Source organism: Seriola dumerili, unplaced genomic scaffold, assembly GCF_002260705.1.
Source record: "Seriola dumerili isolate Sdu_G_001 unplaced genomic scaffold, Sdu_1.0 BDQW01000266.1, whole genome shotgun sequence".
NCBI lineage: Eukaryota > Metazoa > Chordata > Actinopteri > Carangiformes > Carangidae > Seriola > Seriola dumerili.
The window spans coordinates 520362-532167 of NW_019174521.1; the positions used below are offsets into that span (position 1 = coordinate 520362).

The 11806-nt window shown below is 44.3% G+C and overlaps 1 protein-coding gene across 1 annotated transcript in view; it reads right to left on the reverse strand.

Annotated features, from left to right (window-relative positions):
- LOC111230430 (myosin light chain kinase, smooth muscle-like) overlaps positions 1-11806 on the reverse strand; it is a 76242-nt gene that overhangs the window by 19037 nt on the left and 45399 nt on the right. Inside the window, exons 20-22 of the mRNA XM_022757171.1 lie at positions 9745-10593; positions 4210-4326; positions 2228-2287 (exon numbers count right to left, since the gene is read on the reverse strand). Of these exons, the coding sequence (XP_022612892.1) occupies positions 2228-2287; positions 4210-4326; positions 9745-10593 (1026 nt within the window). The remainder of the gene's footprint in view (positions 1-2227; positions 2288-4209; positions 4327-9744; positions 10594-11806) is intronic.

Genomic DNA, 11806 nt, shown 5'->3' on the forward strand with positions numbered 1-11806 from the left:
CCCATATGACACAGGTTTGTTTTCTATCATGAAAATCATAAGGCTAGTTCTGCTAACATTAGCAAGTAAGCTATTATAATTATTGACACCAAGTATTTTAAACTTCTGGCTGTTTGGGGCGTCGAGTAGCTCAGTTGGATGAGCATCCGCCCCATGTGTAGAGGCTACAGTCCTCGCTGCAGATGGCCCCGGTTCGAGTCCCGCATCGGACAAGCCCTTAGCTGCATGTCATTCCCCCTCTCTCTGCCTCCCCGTTTCCTGTCTCTCTCTACTGCACTGTCAATAAAGGCACAAAAAGCCAGAAAAAATAAATTAAGAAAAAAAAAAAAAAAAAACTTCTGGCTGTTTGAAGTGATTTTAATCCATTCACAAAACCTGGAAACTTTAGCTAACAAGCAAACAACATTTACAATATTTAGTTGTAAAGCACTGATGCAGCTAACAGCTACCAGCCATTCACCCATTACCTCACTGCAGAGTGATTCTTTTTCTATTATCATTATTAAAACAAGTCCTTCAGACACAAACAGCTTCTCATTTTTAGTCAACAACTGCTAACGTTAGCTTAACCTCAGGTACCATCGAGGTCGGAACGGAGCTTTTCCAACAGCCTGTAACTAATCACATGCTAACTGTCAGCCTCGGAGGTTATGAGTCAACATGCTAATGTTAGCTGCTCACATTAGAGCAGATAAACGGTTTAAGACTCAAAACAGAATCGACCCTCCAAACCCTCTGTCTACACAGTGTCTGTGACTACAGCATGTGGGCGTGGCCTGTATCAGTCACTTCACCATCACCCACTGAATCCATACACACCATGTTTTTCTTGGCACTATCACTACCATCTTTGAGTAGGTGAAGCACTGAAGCAAGACAAAAAAACAAAACAAAAAAACTAATCATTAATAAATTAATATAACATCAGCTGCGACAGTAACAGCAGGGATCTCCTAAAACATTCAGGCTCTGGAAGCTTGTTTCTAGCTGGAAGCATGTAGGACCAGTAGCGCTCAAACAAGGTACAGAAGAAGTGAACGATAATAAAGAACTGAGACAATGACAGAGTCAGAAATCACACCATGAATTCAGCAGAACTGTCAGTGTTGTGTCTCCTGCTTCATGTCTGACTCTACCTGATCTGGACCAGAGAGCATGTCAACACACTGAGCTCTCAGGCCGAGGTATGCAGAGGATAACGTACACAGGAAGGACTGAGAGTCAGATCACAGAGATAAGAGCAGATTTTCCACTGAGAGGAAACATTAAGCTGCTGCAGCGACAGTCTGAGACCCTCTGATGTGCTGCTGCCGTCATGTATGAAACATGGATCATATTTAGAATAAAAATGGAACTACTATAAAACATAGCGTTGGCTTTCTCCTGCAGTGATGAAGCTGAATCTTTGATCTTGTTGATATTTGTAAAAGCAAACTCAAGACCTTCCTTATAGTCTTCCTTTAATTGAATTTATTCATATACTTGAAGCTGTTTTACAGGTATGTCCTTTTATTCTATTATTATATCTGGATTGTTTTATGGTTTAACTCGCTTCCAAACATCTCCTCTGTTTCAGGTTTTTATTATTTTATCTTTATCTTTGTTGCCCAGTCTTCAGTGTTTCCTCAGTGCAAATGTATGAGATTCCTAATAGCAAAATTGCTAATCAAATAAAGTCTGACTGACTGATTGATCGACTCTTCATCATCTTCATCAGATGGATTTTCACCATCATCAGAACTCCAGCACCAACCAGATCTTCAGTCTCACATAAACAGTGGGACTGAGAGGGTCGAGTAACATAACGAGCCCTGATGTTTATCTGGGTTTAGTCAGATAGGAGTGTGTGTGTGTGTGTGTGTGTGTGTGTGTGTGTGTGTGTGTGTGTGTGTGTGTGTGTGTGGGGGCAGCGGGGCTGATGGGAAACGTGGTCTTAATGTGGAGAGGAGAGCGGTGGTTTACTCTTATGGAGGCAGGAATAATAATCTGACAGTGATGTACGCACTGATGTTTCCAATGATACACAGAGACGCTTTAAATAGAAACCACCAACTCTGAGTGTGTGTGTGTGTGTGTGTGTGTGTGTGTGTGTGTGAGTGAGTGTGTGTGTGTGTGTGTGTGTGTGAGTATGTGTGTATGTGTGTGTGTGGGAACCAGTGCTCCCAGCCTGTAGCTCCTTATTGGGACAAAAGGAAAGAGGCTGCTGCTGCATATTTTGGAAACTCACTCTCTGAGGTCGGAGTCGACTTCTTGGACTTCTTGTCAGCCGGAGAGTTTTCTGTTGGGTCTGCAGAGGACGAGAGACACAGAGGGAGAAAGAAAGAGAGAGAGAGAGAGAGACAGAGAGAGGATGTGATGTTAACAACAGCTGGAATCATCTGCAAACATCAGTCCAGCTCCAGTATCTTCACCTGATCTTTGTCTTAGATCAAAAGCTCTGCGCAACCCGGGACCTCTTCATATCATTTTATTACCCATCATGCACTCTGTTAATGTTCCTCCGCCTCCCTCTCACCTCCCTCCCCTTTGAAGGAAAACCAGAAATGCAGTCCTCATTAAATCTGCCCCCAGACTCACTCTGATCCTGATCGTCTGCTGGTTAAAATATCTGCTGGTTAACACGACTGCTGGTTAACATGACTGCTGGTTAACACGACTGCTGGTTAAAATATCTGCTGGTTAAAATATCTGCTGGTTAACATGACTGCTGGTTAACATATCTGCTGGTTAACATGACTGCTGGTTAACATATCTGCTGGTTAACATATCTGCTGGTTAAAATATCTGCTGGTTAACACGACTGCTGGTTAAAATATCGGCTGGTTAAAATATCTGCTGGTTAACACGACTGCTGGTTAAAATATCTGCTGGTTAACATGACTGCTGGTTAACATGACTGCTGGTTAAAATATCTGCTGGTTAACATATCTGCTGGTTAACACGACTGCTGGTTAAAATATCTGCTGGTTAAAATATCTGCTGGTTAACATGACTGCTGGTTAACATGACTGCTGGTTAAAATATCTGCTGGTTAACATGACTGCTGGTTAACATGACTGCTGGTTAAAATATCTGCTGGTTAAAATATCTGCTGGTTAACATGACTGCTGGTTAACATGCGTCTGAGGTTAAATCTCAGTGTATGAGATCAGAAAAAGAACAATATGAAATCATCTCCCATCAGCCCCAGCTGTACTTTCACATGAACACGCTTGTTTCCAGGAATGACTCAGATGTTTGATAAACACTGACTCTGTTTGTGTTGATTTATTCTAATTACAGGAAACTTCAACCACAGAGACGCTGAGGAATCCTGGGCTGATCTGAGCTGCTGCTTTCTGCTGTGGAAACTGGAAACATCAGAACTTTTCATCAGGTTTCAACAGTAGCAATAGTTTACAGGTTCACAGGTACAGATTTAATATCAGACCTGGACCGCGATATATTTCAGTTTCAAGGTGTTTTAGGTTCTAATCTGATGTGGCTGGAGTCAGAGACTGAAAAAATCAGGTAACAGGACAAAACTGTGAGGAAGATGTTTCTGAAAAATGAAAACCTGATGTTTTGATGAACAGCTGAATTAAAGAGGAAGTGCTAAAGGTTAAGGTCACATTGAGATGCAGTTTCTAATTTAATATTTAATGTGAATAAAGATAACATTAAAGTGCTAGATTTTAAAGGGAGATTTGTAGGTTTCTCCCATCATGACCAGTATCTGAGTCACTGGTGCAAATGTTTCTGAGCTGCAAACATTAACAGCACTGTGGCAAGAACAAGTGGCAGGTTTGTGAAGGGAGTTCTGTGTGTTTCATTCATTATGGCAGAAGAACATATCAGATCAAACCATTAAAAAATAAAAATGACAAATTTGAAGCTTGTTTTACTTTTCTAGACACAGCAGGAAGTTCAAGAAGTTTGGAGGTTTGTGAATTCTTATAAGGAGATTTAAAGAAACATGATGTTTTCATTAAGAACTTAATTATCAATCCGTTAAAATATTTCACTATAAATATGTGATGTCCATCCACAGCAGTGAAAATTAAAACAAAACATTTAAAGTAAGTTTTGTCAGTTTCTCCCATCATGAACAAGAAAACAACTAAGACTAACTACTCCACTAATGACACAATAAGAACACTGCCTTTTTCCTCCCAGTGTTTCAGCAGCTGCAGACAGATGTTGATGTGTGATACGAGCAGTGATTCTTACCATCTACTAGAACCATACAGGAACATTCAACTTTTCCTCCTGAGGTCTCGGCTCTGCATTTATACTGGCCTTCATCCTCTGGTAGAGCTTTGTCTATGGTCAGAGAGCACAGACCGCCTGCAACACAACACACAACACACTGTCAGTACACAGGCTGTTAACACAGCATGAAAACATCTGGATGAATTCTTTTTTTTTTGTTATTTTTGGGCATTTTACCTTTATTTGAAAGTACAGTGAGAGGTAGACAGGAAAGTCAGGGAGAGAGAGGGAGGGGATGACATGCAGCAAATGGCCGTGGGTCAGATTCGAACCCATGGCCGCTGCGGTAAGGACTAAGTCCATGTGGTACGCGGTCTACCAGGTGAGTCACAGAGGCGAATAAAACTAATAAACGTTGATTTATCCGAAACAAAATGAGTAATAACTATTTGTACAGCAGCTGTGTAGTGATGCTACGTCCTGTTCATAGAAAATGTTTTTATCCTGTGTCGTTCTGCATTGAAGCTGGAAGCTGCTGGTTAATGAACATGACGAGGCTCCTGAGGAAACACTGTTCATCTGCACAAACACTGAAGGAAACCAACAACACAAGGAGATGTAACAGATAGAGAACAGCTGTTTGTTTCCACATCAGCAAACGTCTAGTGGATGAAAGTCGATGAGCTGCAGATACATGTTTGTGTGTGTGTGTGTGTGTGTGTGTGTGTGTGTGTGTGTTGATGTCTTCAGTCTGAGTTGCAGCCATATGGATGAGACCACGGGGCTAACCTGTTAATCTGATCAGGTTTTGTTGGATATTTCAGATGTTAGCATTAACTCCCCTGAACTGGTTCCTGTCACTGGACAGAAACACTAAACCCTGGTAAGAACTGATCAGACCTGAATCTGTTGGTTGACACAGTCCAGTCCAGAGTCTTGTCCAGTCCAGTCCAATCCAATCCAGTCCAGTCCAATCCAATCAAATCCAATCCAGTCCAGAATCTTGTCCAGTCCAGAATCTTGTCCAGTCCAGTCTTGTCTAGTCCAGTCCAGTCCAACCCAATCCAGTCCAGTCTTGTATAATCTAGTCCAGTCCAGTGGACATTTTCTACAGAAGCTGCCACATGTTAAATTTTCTCTGTGTCAGAGTGAGATGCAGGGGTGTGGATGGGCAGAGCAGACAGGTGAATGGGAACAGGTGGACAGCTAGGGAGAGGAAATGAGAAGGAGGTGGAGACGGACACAGGAGGACTGATGAAATAACTCCTCGCAATCTGTGACATCATGATGAAATGGAGTAGACTCTTGCCTTCAGCAGCCACACCTACAGCTGAGCTGTCAGACTGTCACCTGACCATCCTCAGTACAGACACTGAGAGGATGGATGGCTGCTCTTCAACAGGAAACACCCAGTTCACCATAAACTACTACTACATACTACTGCTCCAATTAAACTATCGACCACACGTTCAGTGATCAGCTGTTTCCAGTCTTTATGCCAAGCTTGCTATTCCCCCCCTCCTGAAATGAATTTACTGTTGTGCTAACAGCTAACATTACAGTATTAACCAGAAGCAACTTCATCTTCTCTGCTCTAAAACAGTAGCCTACACAGGAAGTTGCACTGTGCAGCCACGGACAGCTACTGTTTTAGAGCAGAGAAGAAGAAGAATTGATTTATGGGAAAACTGCAGTTTTATTCTGATGTGAAAACGTTTATTAATAAATAACGTGCACGGACTCGGTCCTTACTGAGACCTGATCCAGGATCAGAGGTGTTTCTGAGACCAGTGTCAGAACTACTGTAAGAGTTACGTTCCACCATTGATTAATGATTTTTCATTGATCAACTGTAGACATGAAACAACATCATCATCATCACTGTCTGTGTCCTGTGAGACTACAGCTGTCTGAGGGCGTCTCAGTGACCTCTGACCTTTAGAGTCCAAACACAGAGCTGGATCAGGGGCTGTCCTGCAGACTGAAATAACAGAAGGGAGGATTACTGCTGTCTGACACACACACACACACACACACACACACACACACACACACACACACACACACACACACACACACACACACACACACACACACACAACACACACAGGGAATCCTCAGGTCCTCAGTTGTTCATAAACATACATGTATGTTCAGATATAGCAGCAGGTCTTCACTGTTCATAGAGAGCCATGAGGAAACTGGAAACACTGTGTGTGTTTCTATCTCTGTGAGGACATTCTGGCCGATTGAAGCTTTGTAAAAATCTGAGACCAAGTAAGACCAGGACCAGGATGGTCTACAACAGCACCAGGACCAGCTCATGCACTGGAGACGTGGTTTAGAGAAGAGTGCATTTCCTTGAGCTGTTCTCTGTTCCTGTGTTTTATGATGTAACGTGAGACTGACAGTTTTATATCAGTCCTCCTGACACGAGCGTCTTTACTCTCAGTGAGACCTGGAGCTTCAGACTGACTCCGACCTTATATAACTGTACAACACACACAGTCTGACTGTTCACTGTAGAGTCGTCCTGGAAACCTCTGTTTCTTTAAACATTTAAACTCTCCTGGATCAGTCCTGACTCTCGTTGTGTTTCTAGACAAATAAACTGTAAAAGTCTGACATCATTTTATTCAACATCATGTGGACATGTTGTTACTTTATGTCTTTGATAAGTCGTTGATCCTGAACATCTGATGTTTCAGTTCAACCTTCTCCTGTAGTGACGCCATCATTAAACTGGTTCTGGTTCTGGTCAGACTCTCACAGATCCTGGTTCAGGGCAGAGAAAAGATCCTGCTCTGTCTAATACACAAACAGTTCACCATTGTTTTTTTACATTTAAACTAAACTTGGTCTCTGGATGAACTGGTCTAGGGATGTGAACTGGTCTCTGGATGTGAACTGGTCCCTGGATGAACTGGTCTCTGGATGTGAACTGGTCCCTGGATGAACTGGTCTCTGGATGTGAACTGGTCCCTGGATGAACTGGTCTCTGGATGTGAACTGGTCCCTGGATGAACTGGTCTCTGGATGTGAACTGGTCCCTGGATGAACTGGTCTCTGGATGTGAACTGGTCCCTGGATGAACTGGTCTCTGGATGTGAACTGGTCCCTGGATGAACTGGTCTCTGGATGTGAACTGGTCCCTGGATGAACTGGTCTCTGGATGTGAACTGGTCCCTGGATGAACTGGTCTCTGGATGTGAACTGGTCCCTGGATGAACTGGTCTCTGGATGTGAACTGGTCCCTGGATGAACTGGTCTCTGGATGTGAACTGGTCCCTGGATGAACTGGTCTCTGGATGTGAACTGGTCCCTGGATGAACTGGTCTCTGGATGTGAACTGGTCCCTGGATGAACTGGTCTCTGGATGTGAACTGGTCCCTGGATGAACTGGTCTCTGGATGTGAACTGGTCCCTGGATGAACTGGTCTCTGGATGTGAACTGGTCCCTGGATGAACTGGTCTCTGGATGTGAACTGGTCCCTGGATGAACTGGTCTCTGGATGTGAACTGGTCCCTGGATGAACTGGTCTCTGGATGTGAACTGGTCCCTGGATGAACTGGTCTCTGGATGTGAACTGGTCCCTGGATGAACTGGTCTCTGGATGTGAACTGGTCCCTGGATGAACTGGTCTCTGGATGTGAACTGGTCCCTGGATGAACTGGTCTCTGGATGTGAACTGGTCCCTGGATGAACTGGTCTCTGGATGTGAACTGGTCCCTGGATGAACTGGTCTCTGGATGTGAACTGGTCCCTGGATGAACTGGTCTCTGGATGTGAACTGGTCCCTGGATGAACTGGTCTCTGGATGTGAACTGGTCCCTGGATGAACTGGTCTCTGGATGTGAACTGGTCCCTGGATGAACTGGTCTCTGGATGTGAACTGGTCCCTGGATGAACTGGTCTCTGGATGTGAACTGGTCCCTGGATGAACTGGTCTCTGGATGTGAACTGGTCCCTGGATGAACTGGTCTCTGGATGAGAACTGGTCTCTGGATGAACAGGTCTAGGGATGTGAACTGGTGTCAGGATGAACGGGTCTCTGGATGAACTGGTCTAGGGATGTGAACTGGTCTTTGTACATGAGACTCTGCTCCTTCATAAATGAAGCTACATTAATGTGTTAATTGTTTTGTTGACTAAGTGGATGAGCGTCATCTGTTTCTAAATACTACAATACCCATGAGACTCATCTGCTGTTGCCATGGAGATGAGGTCAGAGGTCAAGGGTGTGAACTGATGTAAACTTGGCTCTTCAGTTTCAGTTCACTGTTGGTGTGAAGCACTGTGGTTTGCTGACTGTTAGTGAAATGCACCCTGGGAGTTGTAGTTAACCCCTCCCTCTTCTTTATATTTTTAAATGAGATTTGACATGTTAACGTTTTGATCTTTATCTCATATCAACAGTTTAAAACATGTTATAACTGGTTTGTAACAGAATATAAATGTTTATTAATGTTTAGTATTTATTCTATAAAGACATATTTATATTATTACATCTTTAATTACAGATGATACAGGGTAAATACAGGGCCTTTATATAAAGACAGAGACGTTCACGAGTGAAGTCTGAGTCTCTAAAATTACAAAACATTTTCTCCTTTAATGTTAAAATCTAATGTAATAAAGGTTGATGGCTCAGATCATCGCGGCACTCTTTCACAGTGAATTAGACAGTGAAGACAACAACATATACTCTATTTATCTGACTGAGACTTCATACTGTTACAGTGTCGTGTTTGTTCAAAAGAGAAACACGTTTTTCCCACTGACGTCGACTGTTGGTCATTTAAAGAAACGACTTTATGATAATATGATAATTCAACATGAACTGTGTCTCATATCATTTCAAACGAATCAATGGAACAGACTCATAACGCTCGAAACTAAAACATTATTCTCCCTCAGTGACTGAAGGAGAAGCTCAGTGTTTATTAATGTGTAAAACAAACATAAAAATCGTCTTCACAGGAAACAGAACAAATATACATTAATAAACATGTCACTATGTGATTATAACCACCTTATAGTCTGTTATAAACCAGTTATTACAGGTTTGGTTGTTCCATTTGGATGTTTTTAATATTTTAATATTTTCTTACATATTTTAAGTCAATGATTAAACGATTAATGGAGAAAAGTTAATTGATAATGAAAATTATTTTTAACTGAAACAAGAAGCAAAGAACTGAGAAGTGAATGAATCAGGTCCTCACAATGCTGGTCCTCACAAGTGACGTTAACTCTGTGTGTGTGTGTGTGTGTGTGTGTGTGTGTGTGTGTGTGTGTGTGTGTGTGTGTGTTCTCTGTAAAGTGATCTGTTCCCATATGAAATACCAGTAACAGTCACACACATCCTGCCTCTCTATTGTTTCAGATCTGTTTCTATTTATAGAGTCTGAGCTCCGTCAACAGTTGCTTCAGCTCTGTCAACTAAACTTCAAACTCACAACTCTACACTGTCACTGTCTGAGAGTTTAGAACCACGTGTGTGTGTGTGTGTGTGTGTGTGTGTGTGTGTGTGTGTGTGTGTGACCTCTGACCTTCATTGGCGAGGATGATGAACTTGGACGGCTTGATGACCTTCCCGTCCAGCGTCCAGGTGACAGTGACGTCTGCAGGTCCAGAGGTGGCGGCGGCGAGGCGGCACTGCAGCCGGAGCCGCTGGCCGTCCAGCACTGTAACATCGCTCAGCTTCTCCGTGAACTCTGGTGCCTTCCCTCCTCCTCCTCCTCCTCCGCTCTTCTTCTCATTAATCCCTCCGTCCACACAGTTATTCACTGCCATCTTCCCGCTCTCCCCGTTCTTCTCGGGAGTCTCCGGCTTCTTCTTGTTGGCGAGGACGGAGCGGAAATCGGCAGCGTTCTTTCCAGGTGTCTCAGCCGGTTTGTTGCTGTTGCCAGCGACACCACCCTTCTTCCCCAGCACTGCACGGAAGTCCACCTGCTGCGGTGAGTTCACCTTGCGCTCCTCCTCTGACTTGGGTTTGACACCCTTGAGGTTGGCCTTAAAATCCATCTGGTGATGGTGGCGGTTCTCTGCGGTGGCAAGGCCGGCCTCCCTCGACTCCTCTCCCTGGTTGTTTTTGGCGTGAAAAGCTCGGCGTCCCAGAAGTGAGCGGAAGTCCAGCTGCTGCGCCTCCCTCTGTCGCAGCTCCTCTTCTCCACGCTCCCTGGTCTCTACACAGTGTTTGAGGAGGCCTCGGGGAGCGGCGGCAGCAGTAGTGGCGGCGGCTGAGTCCTGGTCGCCCTCCTTCTTCCTCTTCTCCTCCTGGTGCAGGTGCAGGAGAGGCTGGTTCTCCTTCTGCTCCTTGTTGGCCTCCTGCCACTGCCGACTGACACCACAGCTGCTGCTGCTGCCTCTCTGCTCCACGCCTCCTCCTCCTCTGGCACCTCCTCTCAGCGCCGCGCTTTCACCAGCTGCTCCTCCTCCTCCTCCTCTTCCTCCTGCTGCTGCAGGGCTGGGCGAAAGAGCACAGAGACAGATGGAGGGAAAGAGAGGGAGGGAGAATAAACAGAGCAGGGTTAAAGCCCCCCTGGAACAAGAGGACAAGCTCCGCCCCCTTACATCTGGGGAGAGGGGGGAGCGAGGGGGGTGGGGTGGGGGTGGACCTCGACTCAAATTGTCCATGTTACATCACAAGTGACTCTACTGCCCTTATAAGGGCATACACCCAGAACTCACACACACACACTTACACACACACACACACACACACACACACACACACACACACACAGAGATGTAAACACACTCCTCCTTCCTGAGTTCACTTAATTCTCAGTTTCTTTATTTGACTAAGAATCAGAATTTCTTTTTTGTTTCTCACTTTAAGAAAAAACAGCGAGTGAGCGACAGAGTGAGAGAGACAGAAAGAGTGAGAGACAGAGAGAGAGACAGAAAGAGACGGAGAGTGAGAGAGAGAAAGACAGAGACAGAGAGAGAGACAGAGAGAGACAGAGAGAGAGAGTGAGAGAGAGAAAGACAGAGACAGAGAGAGAGAGAGAAAGACAGAGACAGAGAGAGAGACAGAGAGTGAGAGAGACAGAGAGAGAGATAGAGAGAGTGAGAGAGAGAAAGACAGAGACAGAGAGAGAGAGTGAGAAGAGTGAGAGGAAATACTGGCTCTGATTGGTTCGTTGATATGGATTAGAGAAGCTTGAGGGAGTTTCTGGATATGAGACAAAGGGATGGACAGAACGATGAGTGGGAGAGAACAGAGGGATGGAGAGCTGGGAGTGAAGGGAGAGAGAGATAAACTTGAGGATGAAGAGTGAAACTCTGTCACTGATGGTCTGTAACAGCAGCACATGAGCAGATCTGAGATCACTCAGTCCACAAGAGAAGGACCTTAAAGTTTCCTTCAATGTTCACGTAAGTATTAAAGCTTTTCTCCTGATCTTAGTTCCGTCCCTTAAACTGTTGCACAAAACACTTTCGAGACCAAAGTTCACCTGGTGATGTTTCCGCCAAAACAACAGGAGGATGAGACAACACGTATCACAAGAGCTAATGATAGCAAATCAAGTCTCCATGGAAACAGTAGAATTTTACTGCTGTAAAATCTCTTTGACTGCTGAAAATATCTTAAGTTTTTTCTGTAAT